Source organism: Crocodylus porosus, unplaced genomic scaffold (genome assembly GCF_001723895.1).
Source record: "Crocodylus porosus isolate Cpor-Errol unplaced genomic scaffold, CroPor_comp1, whole genome shotgun sequence".
NCBI classification, from domain to species: Eukaryota; Metazoa; Chordata; order Crocodylia; family Crocodylidae; genus Crocodylus; species Crocodylus porosus.
In genome coordinates, this window is record NW_017728943.1 from 78,437,434 (window position 1) to 78,463,342 (window position 25,909).

At 44.6% G+C, this 25,909-nt stretch overlaps 1 protein-coding gene across 3 annotated transcripts in view; it reads left to right on the top strand.

Moving 5' to 3' along the window:
• KIF6 (kinesin family member 6) overlaps positions 1–25,909 on the top strand; it is a 415,530-nt gene that overhangs the window by 52,341 nt on the left and 337,280 nt on the right. For all 3 annotated transcript variants that reach the window (XM_019549619.1, XM_019549618.1, XM_019549620.1), the window contains exons 4-5: positions 647–794; positions 10,258–10,367. In XM_019549619.1, the coding sequence (XP_019405164.1) occupies positions 647–794; positions 10,258–10,367 (258 nt within the window). The remainder of the gene's footprint in view (positions 1–646; positions 795–10,257; positions 10,368–25,909) is intronic.

The window sequence follows — 25,909 nt, forward strand, 5'->3', positions numbered from 1 at the left end:
TGAATGCTTATCTTGCTGGGATCCTATGACCCCAGCTGACTTCCTGCCCTTTGGGCAGGGGGCTGGACTCGATCTTCTGAGGTTCCTTCCAGCCCTAATGTCTATGAGTCTGTGAGTCTTGCTGGAAAAATATGCTGATAGTCTTTATACCAATAAGGTTTTTCTAATACAGGCATAGCTTGATGAGTTTCTAAGAGCAATACAGACCTCTCTGGTTGCCCTAATTTTGCCCTAAATTTGTCAAGTCAGTATGTAGTTTGGAAATATTCATGGATTCCTCAGTAATGCTAAACTGTCATGTACTGGGTGTCTGAGAGTATTGTGTTTTGCCAATCTTAGTAACTGCATCCTAATCTTGCAAAGATGATCCAGCCCTAGTAATATGGACCTTCCTTATTTCCTGGCACAATAAAAGTATGGAGATACTAGTAAACTTTATTATCTGATGATATTTAACTCGGACATAAGTCAGCTCATGGCATTCTAGGAGTTTCATGTGATCCAAAATAAATGTGTTTTGGGGCTGATCCTGCTGAAAATAGTTGAAAGACTTCCATTGATTACACTGGACCTTGAATCCAGTTGTTGGTGAAGCATTAATAGCAGTCCATGAAAAATAACATCTTATGTACTTTTTCATTTTTAGTGCTCTATCTGGATATAACGGTACTGTCTTTGCATATGGACAGACAGGCAGTGGCAAAACTTTTACCATCACTGGAGGAGCAGAGCGTTATAGTGATCGAGGCATCATTCCCAGGACCCTGTCTTACATTTTTCAGCAATTGCAGAAGGTACAGAACTCTTTTCTGTTGTTTTTAAACACCCAATTTATGCATACTGCATTAAGTCACAAGAAACAATCTTAATGGTAAGGTTATGATAAAACCTGACTTAAAGCCCAGTAAAGAAAGGAAATCTACCCTGAAACGATGGCATTTCTGTAAAGCCAGTATTAGTAGTGCTAGATGAACTGGCTTGTTTCCCAGACACTGAAAAATAATAGGCAACTTATGCTGTTATTTCTTTATAAGAGCATCATATTCTGGATGGCCTAGAGTGCTATTTGCTTAAATACTAGGTTTTCTTATAAGACGTCCTATTTACATTGTATAGTAAAATCCCTGATATCTGGCATGAGTGGGGAATGGGGGGTGCTGGTAATGTAAAACTGCCGGTTACCTGAGGGCACAGGGTTTCTGTCTGGACATGGAGGATGGCAGCTTCTGCATGTGGAGCAGAGCCTGGGGGAAGTGGTGGTGGCCTCATGCGGAAAGGCAGCAGCACGGTGTGGTGGATGTGGCGGTTGCAGCAGCAGCCACATGCAAGCTCCTTCCCCTCCTCCCCCCCATGTCCGGCCAGACAGAAATTCCAGTTAGTAGCGTGTGCCAGTTAGTAAAATCCAGGATAACAGGGATTTTACTGTAGTTTGTAGGAAGGTGTGAAAGGGACCACTTCTCTGGTCTGGGTGTACTGGATCTCTGGCTTCATTTCCCTTCATTCTTACCTGCCATGCCTCGTTGTTAAGACAATTAAAGGGCAGTTAGTTGTCCAGAGAAGAGCAGAGATCCACCTGACTGAAGGCTGTCCTCTCCTAAGGGTTCCTCCCACTCCTACACCCTGCTCCTTTCCACTGCTGGCCAGGTGGCCCAAATCTGTCACCTTAACTTGGGATTCCTGTACTCCTCAGGCAGTTACTGCCATTTGGCCTCTTTTGATCCAACTGCTACTCATGCTCCAAAATGCTCACTTTCATATTCTCCTTTATAGGCTCCCAACCTAGTGTCTCCTTCGAGCCTTTCCTGGTGTGATGTAATCAGTTCTTGGTCTAGTCAGGAATGCCAGTCACTGCCTAGTTTGTTTCGTGATGTCATAAAAGTTCAGTTAATTATTGATGAATTTAATAATCTCTCCTGATTCATGGGAGAGGGGCAAATCATCAATGAATTCGGCAGTCTCTCTTACTTCAGATGAGAGTAATTATGGACTATGAGATCCATAGTCTCTTTTAATTCATGAAAGAGTAATCAATTATCAATAAATTCTGCAGTCTCTCTTAATCCCTAGAATAACAATAGCATTAATGGATCCCATGGGCTTCCCTTGTCTTGTAGGAGCTTAGTTAATTCTACCCCAATCCTATCAAGTCTCTATATCTTATACAAATCCCATTCATTTACCTTTTGCTTGTCATCAATGTGAGAGGTTCCAGACGTGTATGATAATGTCAGCACTTTATCAACAGCCTGTGGTCACATGTTTAACTCATTATCTTCATGGGAACCTCACTGGCCTTTCTGCCAGTCAAGCTCCTCTTCACTCACTTTGTATCCCTCACTAGGCTGCTTTTGAGCCTTCCTTGTTTCCTGGACCACTCCACTGGGTCCCTGGGATGCTGCTGGGAGATCCCAGCTCTGCATCTTTATGTGGGTTGCACAGCATTCTCAGCCTGCCGTGCATTCCACGCTCCGGAGGGTACCAAGTGTGCCGGTTCTTTCTTTCGAGACTGCCAGAACTCCCACCGATGAGGACTCATTCCCTCTTCACGTGATCACATATGCCCAAGGTTTGGCTCTTTCCCCCTGGACCATACATGGACCTCTCGCCTGGTTGCTCCAGTGGCCATTCAACCCCACTGGATTTTTCAGGGTAAGTTTGTTCCCCGATCCTGTCCCGACAGCATTCCTTGGCCAGAACAGGGATTGGAGTTGGTTCCCCATTACGTAGATGTTTGCATGAATTATGAATTATGAAAGTGTTTTTGTTATTGAGTCCTAGAAGCTATAGATCAAGAAGAGTAGTGGAACTAATGTTTTATCATCTCTTTTGAGTTACCTTTTTTTTTGCTTGTTTGGTTAAACCTTAGAATCATAGAATCATAGAAAATTAGGGTTGGAAGGGACTTCAGGAGGTCATCTAGTCCAACCCCCTGCTCAAAGCAGGACCATTCCCAACTATATTGTCCTAGTCAAGGCTTTGTCTAGCTGGGTCTTAAAAACCTCTAAGGATGGAGATTCCACAACCTCTCTGGGTAGCTTGTTCTAGTGTTATACTACCCAACTAGTGAGGAAGTTTTTCCTAATATCTAACCTAAATTTCCCTTGTATCATTAACCTTATAACCTTCATAAAACACATATTATATTCTGATTTCTCTGAATAGAACCCTTTGAAAGTCTTTTAACAATGTTTTGGTTATTTAATTAACAGGATTTATTTTACTAGGTGTTATTAATCAATGCCAGTTGCTTGCTTATAGGCATATATGATAGAAACATAATACTAATATGCATAAAAATATTATGCCTGACAGTTTTAAATTTCAGTATCTCAAATGTTTTAGTTATTCTAAATCAAAGATATCCCTACCACAGTAACCTTTTTGGTTTACTTTTACATTAAATATGTATTCAGTACAAATATGTAAGAGGCTGATTCACTGTCTGAGCTGGGGCATTAGAGTAGGCAGATGTTAAACAAGTTTCTCTCCATAACTGCACATGTGTACCACATGAACAAGTAAAACTATAAATAGTACAAGATGAGATAAAAGATTTTCCCCACTAATACATTCTTTTCAAGATGCATTTGTCCATCTGTTACTTATTTAACATTTTAATGGTATCTATAGATCTTCTTTAAAAAGGTATCTAGACCTCAAATACTGGTTAACAGTAATCTAGAGGAGACTTTCAGAAGTAGTAAATTCTACTCTAAAGGATCAAGTTTTGTAGATTATTCACATGTGGAATGTCAGTTGAAGCCAGTGGAAGTCCTTTGTCTGAAGCAGCTAAAGGTTTAGCTTGCCAGCAGGAACAAAGTGGCCACTGTGACAGAACACCTCTTTGGGTGTCTGTTGCTTTAAGGGCTGGAGCAGGGAGCTGTCAGGTGGCTGATGAGAGCAGTGATTTTTGGAGATCAGCCATTTTGGGAGAGCTCTGTTATAAGAGCAGAGCGGTTGGTGTTCAGCTGCCTGGGGAGTAACGTCGCTCAGCAGAGCTCCTGCTCCAGGAATATCTTGGAGGTAAGAGTGAGGCTGTTGTGAAGGGGGAGGTCTCATTGGTTCTGGGCATGACCTAAAACTGCACCCTGCCGAGATAGGGAGGCCTGGTGGGCTTGCCTATGGCAGGGCAGGACCACCTAAATACCAGGACCAAGAACCTACCCGGTGTAAGGCGGGTTGGATACCTAAACCCCTGCCTCCACCTTTGGGTGGGTTACTAGGAGGGTTAAAGGGGACCAGGCATGCAGAGTAGCTGTACCTGAGCCCTATGGGGTGTTGGACCCTGGAGCAGGGGCCAGATGAATTGAATGAGCAGCACCTGAGTCCTATGGGTGTAAGACCCTGGCCCTGGGAGAGGATGGAGTGAAGGTCAGGCACACTTAAGGCACCTGAACCTGTAGGGGTGGAAGACCCCAGGCCCCAGAGAGTAGGGGGTGCAGTTATGGCCTGAGAGAAGGGTGTAGTGGTCTGGTGAGGGGCCAGTGATGAAGTAGTCCCATAGTTGAGCAATCGCTCAGTCCCATTCAGGTGAGGGTCATGGGAGAGGCCCAAAAGACCGCACCAGGACTGATCAAGGAGTAGAGAGAAAAGCCTGAGGATCAATTTGAGTAGGGCGGAGTGAGTGTGGCCTGGATAGGCATCCTACAAGAGACCAGGTGAGAGCCAGGGCAGTGCAAGAGGCCTTGGTGAGAGGAGGTTGGTGTGTGTATGGCCTGGGAAGTCAGCATGGGAGAGACACAACTATGCGTCGAGTTGGATCCAGCTTTGAACTGGAGATGGAACACACTGTGAGACATCAGCGAGGCATGGGACATGTATAGGGATGGTAGGAGGGTGTACTTATTACCCGGGGGAGCACCAGCAAAATGAAACCAGTCAGCTCATTGTGAATTGGGGCTGGGAACCAAACTGATCCCCTGCCCCAGCTGACATTCGGCTTAGAGCATGGGGAGCCCAGCATGCAGCCTGATGCTGGGCTTCCCATGCGCTAAGAGTTGGCTGAACCCTGTCTGCTACTGATATGAACAGCACATGTGGTGTTATAGCTCCCCTTGCCTGAGGAGACCAGCACCAGCAGCCCAATGCCTGGTTTCCCATGTATGGAGAGCTATGAAACCATGTGTGTCTCCCAGCTGGGCAGCACACAGGGTTTGTGCAGCTACCGGTATATGGGGAGCCCAACATTGGGCTGCAGCACCTGTTACTGGCTCCATATATACCAGGAGCTGTCACAACCCCCTGTGCTGCTCAGCTAGGCGGCTTACAGAGTTTTGACAGGTCTTGGCCACACATTCATTTTAAGATATGATACAAATGAGCCACAGTCATGCCACATTATATGTGGAATACATTTATGGCTTGTTTACTGAATTATCATGCCTTAAATTAAATTGCACATGTCCCCGGTTACTATTTAAGGTGTGATCAACCAGTTAATCCTGTTTTAAATGTAATGTGTGCCAGGGAGGTCCTTTCTGTTCTTCCATTCTTTTTTTTCATTTATAGTCGGCCCTTTAAATATGCTGGAGTAAGGGAAATAGTCATAGGCAACATGAATGCACTGTTTTATTTTAAAAAATTGCATTAAATCCTAAGATGTATTATACAAATATGCTTGTTGTTATTACTTCACTATGCTTTTGGTGAATTGTAACCTCCCTGTTGCTTTATAAGTTATAGTAAGAGTAGAGTGAAGCGTCTTTGAAAGAAGAGTATTTTTGGTGGATGGGATGATGGAAATGAAACATCTTCTATTATTGTATATAATTGCACAAGTCTCCTTTTGAGACATAGAAACATGCAAATAAATGTTTAGCAGTGCCTGGCTTTTTTCATTTAAAAAGATACATTGGTAACACAGTTAGTTCTAAGCAAACAATTAAATAAAATATGTGGACTTTCTAGACAGGCATACAGTACATTTTATAGTTAGGGAACTACTTAATTTACGATTTTGTGGAAACCGCAAAATGCACAATTGTCTGTGAAATCAATTTTAAAAACTTATTAAAATAAAATGTTGGCTCTCCAGTGGAAGCTGGAATTCCTTGCTGCCTTGCAGCCTGCCTAGGAAGGGAGGGCCCTGGCTGGTGAGGGCATCGGGTGGCACAAAGGGCACTCAGAAGCCAAGATGGTGGCCACCCCCTTGTCCCTTCTTGGCCCTGGAGTCTCTCCACCAATCAGTGGCGAGGGGCTGGACCATATGAAGGGCAGCCAACGGCCAAGATGGCGGCTGCCCCATTTTCCTTTCCTCCCCTCAGGGCCTCTCTGGCAGTCAGTGTCAAGGGGCAGTGTCTCTGGGAAATGCCCATGAAATCAGCTCTTTATGCTGCAACCAAGCTGTGAAAATTCCTTCGTCTGGCCACAAATTAAGTAGGTCTCTATTTATAGTGGAGGATTTCACTGGTGTTGCAGGGCCTGCTCCTATAAAGGGGTACAGTTGCCGGGGCAACCGCAGTTGGTCAGCTGACCGGAAGGGGGCAGCGCTTGACCTATATAAACACAATCCAGGCTGGGGCCAGGCAGGCAGTTCTCCGCTAGCAGCCGAGGAAGAAGGAGCTCTGCAGGAGTAAGCAGAGTAGAGAAGCCTGATGGCCTGAGCAGCTTCTGTTTGAGGATACCGGGTGGAGGAAGCCCTGGTAGGGATTTGAATGATGGTTAGTGAGATGGCTTAGAGTTTACGTTGTAGCCCAGGGGCTTGAGTTTTCTGTTTGTAGTTTTATAAGACCGGAGGACCGGGTGAGGCTAATAGGGTTTGGAGGAGGCCTCATACAACCTCCACGGTAGTGTGGGGACCCCGGTGCCAGAGAGGGCACAGCATTCAGGGGTGCACTGACCCCAGCCCTGAGAAGTGGCACAGAGAATTGGGGGCCAGGTAAGGCCGAGGCTGCCTGAGCCCCACAGGAACTTGTAGACCCAGGAGGGGATTAGGCACGGCTACAGCCACCTGAGCCCCAATTGTGAGAAACCCAAGGGTGGGCGCAGGTGAGAAGCCCAGAGGGCACTTGCTTTGAGACCCAAGGAGGGGGGTTCAGGGCCAGGCACGGCTATGGCCACCTGAGCTCCAATAGAGAGAAGGCCCCGGAGCGGGCATGGTCGTGAGAGAAGGCCCCGGAGTGGGCACGGTTGTGAGAGAAGGCCCTGGAGCGGGCATGGTTGCAAGAGAAGGCCCTAGCATGCATCAGTGAGAGCACAGGCAACCACGAGAGAGGCCAGGGGGCATCTGCACAGAGCACGGGCAACTGCGAGAAAAGAGAGGCCAGGGAACGTCCGTGAGGGCGTGGGGCAACTGTGAGAGAAGCCAGGGAATGCCCGTGGGGTGCAGGCCCTAAGGCGAGCCAGAGAGCATCCGTGAGGGTGCAGACCATTGTGAAAGAGGCCAGAGAGCCCGTGAGGGCCTGGGCCAGTGTGAGAGAAGCCCAGGGAGCGCGTGAGGGCACGGGCAATTGCAAGGCAAGCCAGGTATCGACCATACGACATCCAGTACATCTGTGAGGCTTGGGGCATGGTACAGGGGTGGTAGGAGCCACGCATAGCCCATAAGGCTGGGGTGCACCAAGTCAGTCAATACAGAACAGGGGCCAGGATACACCAGAGCACCGTGTCCAGGGGGACAAAAAGGCAGCCTCCCTTATAAAATACCTAACATCAAAGACATGGCGGGCGAGAATGAGGGTGCTTTATCTCAGACTTGGCATGGTAGGGGGCATCCGCAGAGATCACGGCTGCTCCTAGGACCCCGCTCCGTGACAACTGACAATGAGAAATTCACTTCTTCCTATGCAAAACTTGTGTAAATGTTCAATGTTTATCCATTGAAAAGGAAATGCCATGTGATTATAGCCAGGCAGATAAGAAGAGCAGTTCTGTGTGCTGCATAAGTGGTTGCTGCACCTATACAAAATCTGTGTGTTGGTTTTGGCTACTGAATTTATATATAAACCTAGGTCTGTGATCCTACAGACAGTAGATCTCCAGTTACCATCCAGGGTGCAGAGAAAGCATAGATGCTCCTTTTGTGATGGTAGCTGTTTCATCCATATTTTCCTAGAATCTAATAGTGGGAGCTAGCTGATTATGCTCTTGTTGCAAAAAAAGACCTACAAGCTACAAGGATTTGTCACTTGCAAATCAAGTGAAATGAGTCTGCTGTTCGGTGATTGGCTGCAGGGGGACCCCAGGTGCCCCTTCAGACCTAGGAGGCACCAGTCGCTGAGCCAGGAGGCGTGTGGGGAGCGCCCCGTGCATTCCCTGGTGGACCCAGAAATGGATCAGAAGTGCTTCTGGTCCACTTCCGGGTCTGCTGCCAAGCACATTAGGGACACTTCCTGCGCTACTGTGGCATGCTTCATCTGCCCCAGCATCTCAGCATTCATGAGCCACCTGCTACCTTGAAACATTTAAAGCTGTGTCTATGTCCGAATCATCAAATCTTTCCGAATCTCTCCAAACCAATTTGGAAGGTTCCCATTCAATTTAGAGAGATTAATAGATCTCCTGATTCAGTTCAGATTTGGAGATTCGGCCACTGAATCAGGCCAAATCTCTGCCAAATCAAATCAGTGACCAAAGCTTTGCACAGCCCTGCTGAAAGCCTTACTAAAGTTAAGGAATATCGTATCCACTGCATTCCCCCTGTCAAAGCCCGTCACCTTGTTATAGAAAGAAATCGGGTTGGTCAACCATGACTTGCTCTCAACAAACCCATATTGGCTGTTCCTGATCCTTTGCCAGGTGTTTGATCATACATTCTGTAATCTTACCAGGTATCAAGGATACACTTGACTGGTCTTTAATTCCTTCAATCCTCCTTTTCCCTTTTTTAAAGATGGGAACTATAGTTGTCCTTTTCCCTTTATATAGAGGTTGCCCTGCCTTCTCTAAGATAATAGCTAATGGCTCTTCAATTGGCTTATTCAATTTCAGGTGTACTCCAGGTGAATCTCATTTGACCCTGCTGGTTTGAAAACATTCAGCTTGACTAAGTAATCTCTAACTTATTTTTTCCCTACTCTGAGCTGGTTATTTTCTCTCCTCTCTTTGCTGCTAAAGGTGCTCACTATCTGCTAGCTGACCTTATTTGTAAGGACTGAAGTAAAAATAGCCATTCATTACTTTAGCCTTCCCCCACATCATCAATTATTAGATTGCCCTCCTCATTTAGTGCAGTGTAGCAAATTTATATAGAGGAGTCATACCAGCAAAGTGAGATGGATCTATTCCTGCCCACCTGTAACTTGAATTGGACCAGTCACCACAGGTTCAAGGAAGCACAACTGGCTACAACTAAGAGTGAGGAGAATCACAGTCTAATACATCTCTTTGTTCTGTTCAAAAATTTCCTCTACAATTTTCACAGTTTCATGATACAGATTTCTCATTTACCACAGTATGTCTTTCAAAACAGGGTATATTTCATATTCCATGAAATACTAATCTGTCACAATCAATTAAAATCTTATATTAAATAATGTTATTCAGTAAAAAAATAAACAGCTCTTTTCTCAAAATAGCCTTATAAAATAAAGTTAGCAGATTTGAGTAGGAAACTCTCACTACAGGCATGATGTGGTTGCTTTTACAGTTGCTTTATCCAATGAAATAAATTCATTCACTCACATTTTGTAAACTGTAGCTCAGTTTGAGTTTTACTTTGTTTGGTTTTGACTCCTGGGGAGGAGAGAATCCTGTCTGCAGGAACCAGTTGGGTTATGTTACATTCTGAAAGTATAGAATGCAGAAGGGCTACAGAGGATAGTTGACAGCATATGTCACGGTTAAATATTTTGATAAAGAACATGGAAAACAAAGTGTCACTGGAGTTTCTAAATGAAGTAAATCTTTATGTTGTTATTTAAGGATAGTCTTTTTATCCATAATATGAGGGTTTACCTCTTTAGTAACATGGCTCTTTGTCATAGAAGTGAAAAATAGTATGTTACACAATTCTGCAACCAAGCAGCCACATTCTAAATGTATACAGATTTTTTTAGATATATGGAACCAATAAAAAAAAATAACAGACTAAACTTGCTTCTGATGATGGGCGTAGGTCCCTTTTTTTTTAAGCCTTCATTCGTATGGTAACAGACAAACTTAAAAGTGTCACGAATTGAAAATGTAAAACATATCCAGGAAAAGAATGAGAAACAGGGTGATGAGGCAACATGGAAGCTATAGTGATAAATTTGTCCATCTGCCCTGAGACTTTGCTTGCTATTTATAGCTCTTCTTTTTATTTCCTTTCCTATTCAGGACAGCAGCAAAGTGTACACAACCAATGTTTCCTACTTGGAAATCTACAATGAGTGTGGTTATGATCTTTTGGACCCAAGACATGAAGCCTCCAGATTGGAAGACTTACCGTGAGTAACGAAACTTCAAAGAATCATTGGGCACAAAAAAGTAATCACTTTCAGATGCCCTATTGCACTTTGTTCCTTTGAAATTGTATGGTACTGACCTTAGCTTTAATGGACTCAAAATAGTTTTTTTTAAATTTTCTTTAACACTTTGAAAAGTTTTCATTGTTGTATGTGTGGGTATTACAAATAATGGAGGCATTGTTGAAGGTGGGGTCTGCAAGACTAATATTAAGAGGATGAAGTCCTCTTAATAGGGTCGTTGTAAGAAAGGGATATGAGGTAGTTGCAATTCTTTCTTGTCAGAGACATTTACTGTTTGCTTTATGTGCATATGTGGAGGAGACAACAGATGAAACAGAATATTATTGCTTCTAAAGAGTAAAAATAAAATTCCTGCTTTTTCAGTTGGGGCCTTTTCCTTCATGGGTAATTTCGTTTCAAATTTGGAACCTTGTGAAACAATAGGAGATGGAAAGGCCAAGAGGAAATTCAAAAACACAGAACCGTCTTTTTCAGGATAGATAATCATCAAAGCATAATTCCACTGATGAAATACTGATACACTATTAACATTTGCATGATCTGAGTAAGGAAGGGATTATGTATGCTTATGGAAAGACCCTGTATTCAGCAGTTTAACAAATTCCTTTCTATAAGATCTGAAGACAAAGCATGTTAATTTATGCCAAGATTGACGAGCATATAGAATTAGTATCTTCTGGGATACTGGGATGTATTTAACAGGAGTGCCATAAACAAGTTATGGTAAATGATTTTTCCGTTCTATTCAAGAGCAGTGAAACCTCAGCTGAACTAGTATGTTCAGATTTTGCACCACTGCAAAAAAAGTTGGACAAATTATAAAGATTCCAGAAGGAAACAAAAAATTATTATAGGTCTAGAAAATACAGCATATAAAGAAAGATCTGAAGAACTAGCCTAGAGAAGAGAAAACTGAGAGGAATTTGATAAGAGCCCTCAAATTTAAAAAGGCTTTTTTTAAAGAAGATGGCAGTCATTTGTGTTTTCACAGTTGTTCCCACAGGGGACAAGAGAGTAATAACATACATGTTAATCACAGCACAGATGTAACATGTAGAGGGGCCATAGAGAGGGAGGAAATTCTAGGAGAAAATGGTCTCAAGTATGATAGAAAATATGCATTAAATGAGGAAATTCAGCATTTAAAAATGATAGGTATCAAATATGAGAATGATCACATCAAATGATAAACACCAATTAATTCCTGTGTTAGCCCTTACTCTGGGTTTTAAGTGACAGTCTCTCCCTTTGGGCAAATATAATTAATCAATGAAAGTAAAAAGAAGAGATGAAGAAAAATACCATGATGGAATAGAAAGCAACAAAACTAGATAAGATGATAAAATATGCAGATTGTTTTGAAAGTATCATCATTAAATGCTTAAGAAGGTGAACAATTATGTAAAATGGGATTGACTTTAGAAGCCATATACTAATCATGACGTTATGTTGCTTATCAATTTAACCCAGTGAATAACCACAGCATGATGACATACAAAACTATTCAGTTAAACGTAAGAAATATAAACATTGGAAAGTAGACTTACTGGTAGTACTTGAAAAACTAAATGTAAAGGCAGAATTCAATGAATATGAATAAAGTGATAGAGCAATCTTTGGTGATAGTAAGGCAAATTCACTCTGATATAAATCGGTATAAAAATACAGAGTACCATTTAGCTATATCTGGATTGAATTTATTCTCATGAAAGCAAAACCAGAGCCAACAAAAGGAAATATGTCTTTGATAAGAGGATGAAAAAAGTATTATTGAATGGAAACAAATATCTTATAAAAAGGAAGGTAGGAAGAAACATGGTTTCTACAATTTAACATGGCACTAATTATTTGCCTGCTTATTACTTGATAGGTGAATTGCTAACTGATTCTGAATATGCTGATAGTAGGGGAGTGTTTGTGAGATAGATGTGTGGAGGCAGTGACAATCCTAATGCAACAGTGCAGAGTAGCATCTGAAGTAGCATCAACAAGCAGGCTGTAGTAGTCCCACCCTCCCAACCTACCCATTTATTTCAGGCATCTTCCCATTCCCAATTCCTAATCTTCCACCCACTACCATGTAGGTCAGCCTCATAAAATTCAGTTCTTCAGAAATCAAGAATTTTAACTTCTGGACATTGGATAGAAGATAATTTAACAGACTATTATTTTCCTAATTCTGTTACAGAAAAAGGTGGCAAGACTTGCATGACTACAAAAAAATTTCCAGCCTTTCTTGCCTAGTTGAATTACATTAAAATGCCAGCTATTTCTCTATGAGTGGTGTTCAAGTATATAGTTTGCTGTCTCTGAAAATTGCCCTTTTTTGCTGGTAATATAAACAGATATGCAAACAGAAAAAATAAATTCCCCCACAGACCCACATATACATGATTAGAGCTGGATTCTGAACCCAGAAGTCCAGGCAAATTTTCTTCTGAAGGTGAGATCCTTTCCATCCAGCTGTATTTTATGGTTTACAGAACTTTCAGTATAGTATTGAGTAATCATTTAATTGGAGTCTCTCAATCAAAAGAAGAGTATTTTCTATATATGGCCACAATTATTGAGTAAAAAAATAATTACCGACAAACATAAGCACATATTTGCTGTGTATGCATTTGTGGTACATTAAAATATAATTAAGTGAAAATAGAGAATATTTGTTTTTGAGGCTGTGTGGCCATTCTTTTTCCATCTTTTAAGACCACTGGCAAATCTCTAGAAATAGAAAAAATCTGAATTTTCTTCAGGGTAAATAGAAGCTACTCCAGTGTAAAAGCATTCACAGAGCGTGGAAAAGAAATGGTTTAAGTTATATGGTTTAGTTTGAGCAACCTAAAGTATAGATCAGTCTGTAGAGCAGTGTGCAGGCATTTGCTGTGGAGGTGTGCAGGCAGCCTGCACTGGCAATGGCCTGCAGATCAGGGGCTGTTGTGCACATCCTAGCATGCCCTGTGGGCTCTCTGGGCTGCTGGACATTGCTGAGCACAACTGAGCATCTGGGCCAGCCCTGATTGCCTGGGCGCCATGAAGAACCGTGCCCCACCTCTGCTTGGGAGCTCCTCCTCACAGTGACCCCTCCCTCCTGCCCTGCCATGCGCAAAGGCTTCTGGAGTGAGTGCCCTCTCTTGTTAATTGCTGTCGCAGGGCACTAAGGTGCGCCTGCTCCGTAAGGGCAGGAACTGCCTAGAGAGAAGGCCCTAGGATCCAGGCAAAACCCTGGGTGCACATAAAACCTGGGGGTTGGGACTAGAGAGTTAGTTCTCTGTCAGCAGCTAACAGGGAAGGAAGCTACTTGTAGGTGCTTGACTACATGTTCAGCTGCTGGTAGGGGCTATAGGAGTTCATAAGTGCTGGTGGGGAGGAGGCCCATTAGACTGAGAGAGAAGCGTGCCGTCTTAAAAGGGATAGAGGGTGGACCCTATATTATTGTTGTGTTGTAGCCCAGGGGCTTATGTTTTCTGTTGTTATTTAAACCAGTGGATTGGGCTGAGGCTATTGGGGAGGAGGAGGCCTCATTGGGACACACTACTGTGTGGAGAGCCCAGCGCCAGAGAAGGTGCAGCAACAGGACTGCGGAGAGTCCAGCGCCAGAGAGGGCACAGCAAGAGGGCTGTGGAGAGCCCGGTGCCAGAGGGTGCAATGACAGGAGGCCAAGCTAGATGGAGGCATCATAAAAAGGGACAACATTTAATTGCCACCTGCGAGGCATGGGGCGTGGTAAAGGGGAGGTTTTGGAACCATACATCTAGCCCATAAGGCTTGGGGGTATTGTAAGGCACCCCTTGAGTGTGAGACCCAATAAGGGGTCCAACCACCTACAGGGTTTAGAAGAGTCTGTCAGGGCTGTGACAGAGCAGCAACTTGAGGGCAGCCTTCTGATTCATCATTTATATTAGCAAGATGTGGCAGGCGAGATTAGTAGGTGCCCATAGGGTGGATCCGACATGGTCATGGTGCCCTAGGGGAGCCCATGGCCATCTCTGGGGAGGCAGTATCATGACAACTGCATATGTGTTAGTTTCTCTGCTTGTACCCTGCTATGGAGCCCTGCCACATGTGCCCAAGACCATGGAACCAGGAACCTTGGTGCGTTCTTCTTGTCATTCTACAAAACATTCGCTGGAGGCTGTCAGACGTTACACATGCCCGCCTGGAGATGGCTTAGCAGATGATCACACTGGCACATCCCTTCAGGCCCACAACCCAGGAGCCAAGTATCTCATGTGGGGCCACTTACCTCACCCTGTGGTCACCAAACTTCTTGGACTTAGCTGAGGACTTTCATGTGGATGATGAGGAAAAGGCTATCCTGGACACCATGTCCTCTGGGCTACTCTGGCAGTACCTCCCAACCGTTGACTGGTGTTCTGGGCCTGCACTACCAGTGGCAACTGGTGGAAGCTGATTATCCTGGGCACTTGGGACAATGAGCAGTGGCTGCAGAACTTCCAGATGTGCTGGACCATCTTCTTGTACATCATTGCCCAGATGGCCTCTGTAGCAGGATCTAGTCCCAAGGGACAGCCATGATGCGCCCCCATCCAAGCCAAGAGCTAAGAGATTCATGCCTCATTCTGGCACCTCAGAGTTCCCTCGCATTTTTACCTCTCCTGCCATGCCTTGATGGAACTTTCATAGTATGTATAGTCCTACTGCCCCAGGGTCCCAGAGAAAGTCTCAGTTCACCTTAGCCTTAGGTTAGTTGGCTAGCTTTAGGTTACTTGGCTAGCCCCAGTCTTGCCTCTCAGGCATTAAGCTGTGGCCCCCTATCCCTATTGGTGTCTCAGGACACCAGTTGCCTTATGGGCTATATTCATGGGCTCTGATCTCCCTGTAGCTATGCCCATGCCCTGCAAGTGATACTTAGAGTTCATCCACTGGGTGCTCTGGCCTGTTTGTCCACCAGTCCACTCAGTTTGCCAGGCCTTTGGCATGGCTCTCACTTCTCACTGGGGCCCTTGACCCTAGTGTAGCTTTTGTCCATCTTGGGCATCAACCTCCTATGCCAGACTTTAGCCCTTCTGGCCTTGGCCTAGTTCCAGCAGGCTTTTGGGCCCCTGACCTCACCATTGCTGCTGTAGCTCTACCCCAGCCCTCAGCCATCTGCATCCCTGACCCTGGACTGGGATGTTTTCTCTGTGCTACCCCTCAGCCTCCTGGTTCTGTGACCCCAGGCTAGGCTGCCTGTCCCAGGGTGCTCCACCAGGCACCCCTCCATGGCCTTTGTTCTCCCCTGTTGCCTCAACCTGGTCTTCTGGTGGTCTAAAACCTAATCTCAAGATAAATACCAGCAAATTGTTGCACAACTGAAATTCACCCCACTCTAGGTCACTGCCTCATGGCCAGCCATAAGTTTCCCCTTGTCTTTCGCCTTCCGGCTTTTTTGGGTAGCTTGGCTGCCTGCAGCCATCTCCGCAGGAGGTCCTCTCCCTGCAGCACTCAGGACCAGACTCGCTGCTTGGTCTCAGGCGCTGGATTTATGTGCACCAAAGCCCCATGCCTTCCTGTCATGTGGTTTCACGGCCACACACATGGATTCCACTTTGGCTTGAAGGCCAGACCTGTTGTCTTCTGCTACAGCTGCATCCTTTACAGCCCCTGACATCAAACACCAGGACATTGGCATCACTTGACCCCTGAGTCTAGAGTGGCAGGTCACCATCACCATCTGGAAGCTTGCCACCCCTGACATCCTTCACTCCATTGCTAGCCACTTTGGTGTGGACAAGTCCACAGCCAGAGCAGCTATCCAGGAAGTATACCTGGTAATCCAAAATGTGCTGGCAAACTGATTCATCTGCTTTGTGAACTTGTAGGAGAGCATCATGTGTGGAGGCCATCAGTGGCACTAACATTCTCATCCTCTGCCTGCTTCAAAGTGCTCAGAAACTCATTAACTGCAAGGGATTCTTCATAATCAGCAGGGTATCATTGATCACTAGTGGATGGATCCATGCTGGGGTCTGGTTTGTGAAGCCTGCAGTTGAAGGCTAGGCTGGGGAGAGGAGTTAGGCTTCCTTGGTTATGAGAGAGCCCTGGGGAAAGAACTTGCTCAGCACTGGAGCAGCTGAGTGTGGGCCAAGTGTCAGAATGTCTCCCTGCAGGGGAGGAGGGGAAGAGAAAACTGCAGTACATGATGGGATATCAGAGCACAGCAGACTAACTTGAATCAATAGGGGAACTGTGCAGATATTCAATAGGCCAGTCTAACCCCCCCGGTTTGATGTGATTTGATTTAGAAATCTCAATAAACCCAAATTTTATTTTTATTTATGAGAGCTTTGGTTGTGCAAGGATTGTAGAAATAGGCTTATGATTTTTAATTTTGTTTTCATATAAATTGGTGCTATTATACACAGGACAAAGTTGATACTGCAAGTATAATGCAAGCACGTTATACACATCTTATTTCACCATGCATTCTTTTTCGTTCAGTTAAACCTGACAGGTAATTTTTGTGGATAAACCATTTCAAATTAATTTGGAGCACAGTTTGTCCAGATGCAATCATCATTTAATTTTTATTTTTAAAAAATTGACATTGGAAATCCTTTTAGAGTCAATCATAAATGCATAAAAATTTTAAGTACCCACTTAAATGAAGAAGTGTACAATTGCAAGTTGTTTTTAAACACAATAATTGTCAAACGTTTAAACAGCAGTTGGAAGACTGCTTGATTCTGTACTTCCATCTCTTGTTTTTATAAAAGATTGGTCAAGCTGAAGAGCTTCTGAATATTCTTATCAGTTCTATGTTTCCAGTATGATACCTTCCGCAACAGTACAATTTATCTGAAGTTTATATGGTTCTTACGATATCAGAAAGAGCCAGTTTTATTTTATGCATTTATTAGGTTGTCTATGCTGTCCTTACCAAGAAAAGCTCAGGGTGGCTTACAGTAAAAGAACAAAATAACTTATAAAAACAAGTAAAATATTAAGAAAATATGAAAGCAAACCTCCCTAAACAATATCACAGCTTAGAGTTGCTTGCTTTAATGCCTGCCCAAATAAAAAAGCCTTACAACACTTCCAGAAGGTGTTCAGGCTCCGACTTTGGTGGGCCTCAAGTTCCAGTGCTGAGGAGCAACTGGAGAGAACAACTTCCCGTGCATTTCAACATGTGAATGTGGTGCACTGATGGTAGTTGCAGGTAGCTGCCCTCAGCTAACCTTAGGGTTTGTGATTGGGCATAAGGGAGAAAGCAGTCCAATAAGTACTTAGGGTTCAGACCATTTAGAGCCCTATAGGTCAAAAGCAGCATCTTAAATTGTGTCCAGAATGCTTTTGGATGCCAGTTCAGATATTGAATCACTGGAATGAAGTGCTTCTGGCAACCCATCCTTGTTACTGGGTGCATCTACTCATGCTATTAATGCTATAATGGCTTACTGGTACATGGTGAATCCTACCCTGCTTTGGCCCCCTGCAGCAGCCAGGAGGAGTTCCAGGCTCCCCCAGGGTGCTAGTCTGGGGGCTGACAGTGAGCTCAGGCCAGTCCCCATGCACGTGGGGCCAGGAGAGCTCTGCCGGCTGCAGTGGCAGCTGTCTCCAGGCCCTGTGCACATATTTGGTCCTGGTCAGCATCTACACAGTTAATTACCCATATTTACTGCACAGTAAATGGTGCACAGACTAATGTACTGTGCAGTAAATGGTCAATGCTGGCCTGCCCACTTGCCTAGGGCAGTCTGCCCTGCCTTTCCTGCCATGTCTTGCCTTTTTAAAACTGATATAAAAATATGGGAGGCTGTCCATTAACTGCCCCAATGCCGAGGCTGTTATACACTGCTCCAGCTTCCCCTATCCGGTGTCCCATGTCTTGCAGATGGCATCCCAAGTTGAAGATGGCCAAGCCAAACTCTGCCCCTTTCAGGTCCTCTAACACTCTGCCCTTCTCAGTGCCTCAAACATATTGCCCACTCCTGGGCCTCAGTCTTCCCACCCTACTCCACACAGCCCTTTGGGTCCCCCTTGGGCCTACTCTACATGGTCCCTCAGGCTTCTTCACTCACACACTCTGGCCAACCCATATTTAACCATTCAGGCCACCCTCACACAGACCCTAATCTACATGGCTGCCTGCCTTTTGCCCCACACTCAGCTGAACTTTGTCTCTAGCCCCTCTCTGGGGCACTTTTCTGCTCCCTCAATGGGGCCATTACTCGGTTCCCCTTCACTGGGGCCTCTGGGTATTGCACCCTATGAGACTTAGGTGTCCATAGATGTGCCTGGCCCCCTCCCTGTCCCTTTTGCTGGGTTACACACCAGATTGTGGGGGTTGAAGCTATAAGGCACCCTTTCACTTGGGAGGCAACTGGTGTGGCATTTCCTGGGGACCACCCTGCCATAGGCAGTCCCACCACACCATCCTACCCTAGCAGGGTGTAGTTTTAGATCATGCCCCAGGACTAGCTACCATCCCCCATAGTTCCTTCCCTGTACCTCCGAGATATTATGTGAGCAGCAGCTCCAGCTGGGTTATGTTCCCCCTTCAGCTGCTTGCAGCAAAACTGCTAGCCTTGTTGCTCAGGGTCTGCTCTTATCCATAACAGCTGTGCCCTCTTCCCAATCAGGCAGCTTCCTGATGGCCATGTGACCCCTGATTGGGACTGCTACCACTTGCAGGCTGCTCTGCTGCTTACTCTAAGCCCTTAAAGTGGCAGGCACCAAAGGTGTTCTGCCACATGCATACTAATGTACTGCGCAGTTAATGGTGCATATGTGAAGATGGTAATGCTTTACTGCACAATGAATTAGTTTGCTGCGCTGTAAAACATCTTGTGTAGATACACCCATTAGGTATGTCACCTCATTCTGTACCTGCTGCAGCTTCTGGACTGTCTTAAAGGGCAGCCCCGCATAGAGGCCATTGCAGTAGTCTACCCTTGAAGTTACCAAGGCATGAATGATGGCAGTAGTGGGACACAAGGAAGAAGGTGGTCACTTAGTTCCATAAAGCCCAGGCCATTCAGGGTCTTATACTCAAAACCAGCATCTTGAATTGTTCCTGGAAAGCCACTGGAAGCTAGTGCAGACTCTGAAGCACTGGAGCTAAGTGTTTCTGGTGACCACCTTCAGAAGGCATGCCACAATATTTTACTTGACTGATTCAAGTTTTTTTTCCTGTTATTATTATCAGTATTATTTATTAATCATGGAGGACTTGCTTGATATTATATAAGACATAAAGACTGAATACAAGATGAAAAGAGCTACTGCCAAAAGAATTTACTGTCTGACACTTAAATTATTAGTTATTGAGATTCACACAAGCAGATGGATAGAGCATATGTAAGATCTAATAAAATATTGACCAACTTTTTCTGAAAAAGATGTTCACTTTCAAACCTGTAAGAACCCACACACTTCACATAATCTTCAATGAACAACTACGTTCCATAACAGGGGAAAGACTTCAGACAAAGACCAAAAACACTGCCTGAAACCTCAAAAATCACTACTGGTTTCATCACGTGACCCATTTTTAATATGCAGGCATTATGCTCCTTCAGGGACAATGTCCACATTTTTATATTAAAAATATTATTTATAACAACTGAAAATTCAGAATTTACTTCAAAAGCACTCCCAATCTTATTTATTTCTCTACTGTTCTCCAAAGGTCTAAGGGGTCACCAGACTACTGACATACAAGACTAACCCAAATAATATAACAAGAATTCATAGATCACTTAACAAAGGAAGCCACAGGAAAATTAAAAAAAACCCCTATGAACAGGATGAATGACAGATTTTATTCCATCTGGTTTTTAATGCTAAAAACCCATAAGATAGCTCCTGATTCTAAACTAAACAATGTGTGTGTCAGCCGTTCCCTTTTTTAGTGGTTACATAAACCATATAGTCTGGAGACTGGCTTCCATCCATGGATCTACAAGACCCATATTTTTACATACCAGTAATTCTTAGTACACTGAAAATTCCTGAGGTTCATGATATTAGGTCAGGCCTTTCACTATAAAGTTCATTCCTTTGGAATGAATAGTGCTTAGTGTGTGTTTCTACTGCACACCAACATTTAATAGAAATCCAGGTTTGCTAATCCATGCTTTTCTGAATGCTACTAGGAAGAGAACAGACAGGAAATGATAATAGAGTAAATGGTTCTGAGTTGCTCCTTACATGTTTGTTTTACTTATAACACAAAAATATTCCAAGTGGATTGATTTGAGACCCTGAAATGCTGAGAGCTAATTTCAGCATGGATCCTAAAATAGTTCTCCAATTCAGAAAAGGGTATCTTTATTTATTGCTCCATTACTCCAATAGGAGGAAGGATCAGTCAGTAAAACCTTCTAAAGTCAATAATTTAAATCATGGTCTTAACTCATCAGACACATCTAGCAATGCTCCTGCTACTGGCTGGTCTTGTTCCACACCACTGGGTCTGAGCTGCAGTCCACTTCCTTAGATTCACCAGCCATGCCTTGATGAAAAAGGAAAGGGAAACTGATTGTTTGAAACTGAAGTAACAAGGACTGCAGTCCCTTCCCACGGGCCAGACACAATTGCCTGGCGGACCATATCTGGCCCGTGGGCCATATTTTGCCCACCCCTGATCTAACCTAAACTTCCTTTGTTGCAACTTGAGACTGTTGCTGCTTTTTTTGTCATCTGCCACTGTGGCAGGGCACTGTAGGTGCCTGCCACTTTAAGGGCCTGAAGCTAGTCACCAGCAGGCCCTGATGAGGACAACCATTTTGGATCTAGGGCTGCCCATATGAACAGGGCATTTTTGCTGCTGGAGGCCAGGTTATGCCTGGCTGCAAGACTGCTGGTATCATCTGGAGGTAAGGGAGGAGCTGTAGGAGATGGTCAGGAAGCTCCTGGTCCTTGACATGACCTAAAACTGCTCCCTGCCAGTAGTGGGTGGCTTGGTGGGGCTCTCAGTGGCCCAGGAGCCCCCAGGAAATGCCAGGCCAGTTATCACCCTGGTGAAAGGCGGGTAGGGGAGCCTTAACCCTAGCCCTCACGTTTGGGTGGGTTTGCATACCATTGTGGGTAGTTGGGGCCAGGCATGGCTGTGGCTGCTTGAGCCCTATGGGGATGCAGACCCTGAGGAGAAGAGTGGGGCCAGGCATGGCTGTGGCCACCTGAGCCCTGCAGGGGTGCAAGACCCTGAGAGGGAAAGTTGGGGCCAGGCATGGCTGTGGCCACCTGAGCCCACCAGGGAGCAAACCCCATGGCCCCCCAGTGAGGGGGTGGTCTGGAGCCCCAAGTGAGAGGGGGCAGAAATTAGGACCCCAGTGAGGGGGTAACCCCGGTGAAGTGGGTCAAGATCTGTAGCCCCAAGTGAAGGGTGGTATGGTAGCCTAAGTAACAGGGCAGAATTGTGAAGCCCCAGTGAGGGGAGTAGCCCCAAGTAAGGGATGGAGATCTGGAGCCCCAAGTGAGAAGGGTGATGTGGAGCCCTAAGCAAGGGGAGTAGGCCCAGGTAAGTCTTCAGATGCCTGAGGCTGTGTGAAAGGGGCTCAAGAGGCCGAGTGAAAAGGGCTCAGCGCCAGAGTGAGAGAGGTGAGTCCTGACCCCGGTAAGTCCTCTGCTGCTGGGAGGCTGAGTGTGGGTCAAATGTAAGATCTGAAGTAGCACCACTATCTGCTGCCTGGGGGGAGTGAGTGTCCCCTGTGAGACCCAGGGACACCAGTCATGGTGTGAGGTACCCCAGCTCTCCACATCCAGGAAGGTGGACCCAGAGAGAAGGTGGGGCTAGGCGAGGCTGGGAGTAGAGTGCACACTTGACTGGTCCATGCTGGGGCCAGGACCAAGAAGGTCAAAAGGGCCAGGTGCCCACCGCAAGGGGCACCCAGAGTTGTGGACTTGGGACCCTGCCTGGCCTTGGAGGTGAGGCCAGGGTCTGTGTGTGGCTGAAGGTCCTGAGTAGGGGACCACACCGGAGAGGGGACCCAGCTACAAGAAGCTCGGCAGCCCAAATGAAGGCAGCGTAGGCTGCCTGAGTGGAGGGATCAAAGGTGGGTCCTGCCAGGAGGATTCTAGAGCCTAATGTGGGGCTGGTGTGACTGTTAACATCTGGATGCCATTTGCGAGGCTTGGGCTGTGGTGTAGGGGAGGAATGGAGCCGCAGGTAGTGCCCCCTGGCATCGGGGCAAGAAATGGGCAGCCTCCTGCCTTATTTAACAATCTATATTTTCCAACAAGTCATGGTGGGTGAGACAGGCAGGCTGCATGCCCAAAGGTAGGTGGGAGGCTGCCAACGGCTGGCCTGAGAGAAGCCCACCTCGCCACAGCCATCACTGAGAACAGCCTAGTTCCATCCTTTTTCAAACCCCACTTCAGGTAGTTGGAGGCTGTTATTAAGTCCCCTCAGTCTCCTGTTCTCTAGACTAAAATAAGGCCAATTCCCTCAGTCTTTCCTCATAAGTCCTGTCCCTCAGCCCCCTCACCATTTTTGTTGCCCTCCATTGGACTTTCTCCTTGTTCACATCTTTTCTGTAGTAGGTGGCCCAAAATTGAATACAGTAGTCCAAATGTGGCTTCACCAGTGCTGAATAGAGGGCAATAATCACTTCCCTTGACCTGCTGGCAACACTCCTACCGATGCAAGAGGTTAGTTAACCTCTTGTAAGAAAAAAAATGCCATACAATATATAAATATCTTGGGTGCCTATATACAAATCCAAGTAACACAGGAAACAAAAGAGAATTAACTGAAGATCATTGTCTGTAAAGAGAGTTATGGCTTAATTGCTAATGCAGAAACTAGGTGGTATAGTTCCTCTGACTGGGTAAAGATAAAGGGCAAAAGGGAACAGTGCTGATGTTATTATGAGGGGTTTCTTGTGGTCCATCAAATGCAGAGGATGAGGTAGATGAAGTATTATTCAGCCAACTTAGAAAAATGCTAATTAAGGTTGCAATGGACAGACAAAGTACTGTATTTACTTGAATACAAGACAAGGTATTTTTTCCTCAGTCAGAATGGGGCAAAAAACTCCTTGTCTTATTCACGTACAAGAAAACCTCATTAAATGCATTGTCTATCATTAAGCTGCTGCCAAAAGCAGCATATGCTCAGTAATGGAAAACAGCTATGAAGTTGATTAAATTCAGCCAACGCTGAGCCTGACTATAAAACACATGGCCCATATTGGGCAAATACACTGATGGGAACTTTTTTTTATTAATTATAGAAGTATTACAAACTTAAAAACCTGCTTCTATTAGCTTATACTGTGTTAAAAAATGCATCAATTACAGACCAACAGAACAAAAAAGTATCAGACTTAAAATATGCTTTTATCAGTTTATATTAACTTACAAAAACTACATCAATTAGAAGAAAATGATACAATAAGTTTTCAAAACTTAAAACATGCTTCCCTCAGCTTCCAAAACTTTTGTAAATAAGACCAACAAAAACACAGAACATTTATACATTATCTAAAGATTCCCTCCTTTCCTAATTTCTCATTAATCCAGGGGTCTGGACCCTTTTGATTCTTAATATTGCATTTTTCCTTGTCACTTTCCAAGCTGATCTATTAACATCTGTCACTGCTTATCCTGTATTTTGTATTTACTCAAAGGATGAGGTTCCTTCCTGTGAAATTGGCATACAGGGAAAAACCTCTCATTTTATAATTGCATACAAGGAAACCTCATTAAATACATTGTCCATTATTAAGCTGCTGCCAAACACAGCATATGCTTAGCAATAGAAACCAACTATGAAGTTGATCAAATGCAGTCAACACTGAGCATAACTATAAAAAAAAATGGCCCATATTGGCCAAACAGGCTTCTGGGAACCTTCTTTTTATTAATGCATGGCCCTTAAAAGAAACAAAAAAAATACCCTAAACAAAACAGGCAGTTGTTCCCCCGAGGAAGGAATGAGCACTGGGCCTGGAAGTACTGTAATATCAGACCAGCACGCAGAGAGTCCGGCTCCGGTACCTTTCCCTGGTGTAAAAAATGCTGATAAAAACCATTTTTATTTTAATTTTTTTCATTAAAAAGACACTTGTCACCCTACATTTACGAAGCTACACATATTGAGCAACCCAAGACTTCATAACATAGAAACAACTAAATATCACAAACATACAGCTACATATATTAAATCCTTAAACAACATACATCAACTTCCCACAAACCCTCCCTCCACAGAAATCTTTTTCTTCATACAGAACCCCATGAAAAAATTGCTACCTCAGTAACTACCTGAAACTCTCTACCCCTCCCATCAATCCTCTTCATTAGTTTAGTGAAGCAGGTGTATATAGTCCTTTCTCCTCCACCTCTTCTCTGCCTCTTCTTCTCCAATCTCTTCCTTGTCCTGATCATTCATGCAGCCCCATTTTTAGGTACACTCTTTCAGTGAAAACAAAACCCCTTAAACACGCACAGTTTTCTTACTTTCCATAAACTAGTTTTAACACATGCTAATAAAGTCCTTAATAACATTTCCTCCAGCCCCTTTGCTGTAAGTCCGTATAGTACCATCTCCAATGCTAATAACAGGTTTACTTTGGTTACACTCAGAAAGGAGTGGACCCTTTCCCACACCCCTTTGCATATGTACACTCCTAAAGCACATGCCCTACTGTTTTTTCTTCCCTGCACCCCTCCCCTGGCCACCTCAATGAGCTAATCAAGCCCCATCTGTGTTGCACGTCTCTTACTAGGTCAGCATACTCCCCTTTCAGTAGTTTACCTGCCACCCACTTCTTCACTTGTCCTTCTGTGAAGTTGCCCACCGGCACCACCCTGTGTTTCTCCCTTACTGCTTTCATCAATTTCTTATGATTCTTCAGGACCTCTAGCCCTGCCTTCCCTATTTTATACCTTTGCATAAATCCTTCTATTCTGATGTAATGAATCAGTGGCTGCCATGCCCATGGACTCTTCAAAGTGTTTTGATATACTTTCTATTTCCTCACAATGTCAGCTGTGTGAAATAGAGTGGTATGCACTGCTTTCCCCTCTCTCTCCAGTACAGTCTTGCATATCACGCTTAAATATTTCACACAGAAAAACAATCCCAAGTCCAGCAGCTGCCATCCACCCATCTTTCTCGCTTTGTATAATACATATCCAGTGAACCTTTCTCTTTTGGCATTCCAGAAGAACACACTTACTTCCCTCAGTACTTTTGCTGTCTGCCAGCACATTGTTGGGAATACAATTTCTATACATAGAATAATCAGCAGTAACATAGCCATAAACACACCATCACTTTTCTAGCAAAAAACAGTGGCCTTCCAGACCATAACCAAAGTATTTGCTGTAGCCTTGCCATCACATTTTCCCATGTTGTATTACCTTTCCTTCCAGTGTCCGTCAGGATCCCTAGCACTCTGATTTGTCTCTCTTATTTGAGGGCTCTACTTCTCCAAGCCCTGCCAGTTCCCTACTCCCATTATCTTAGCCTGACGAAGGGTTTTTGAACCCAAACGCTTGCTTAATAATTGTTTTCCAACTATTTAAGTTAGTCTAATAAAATATATCAG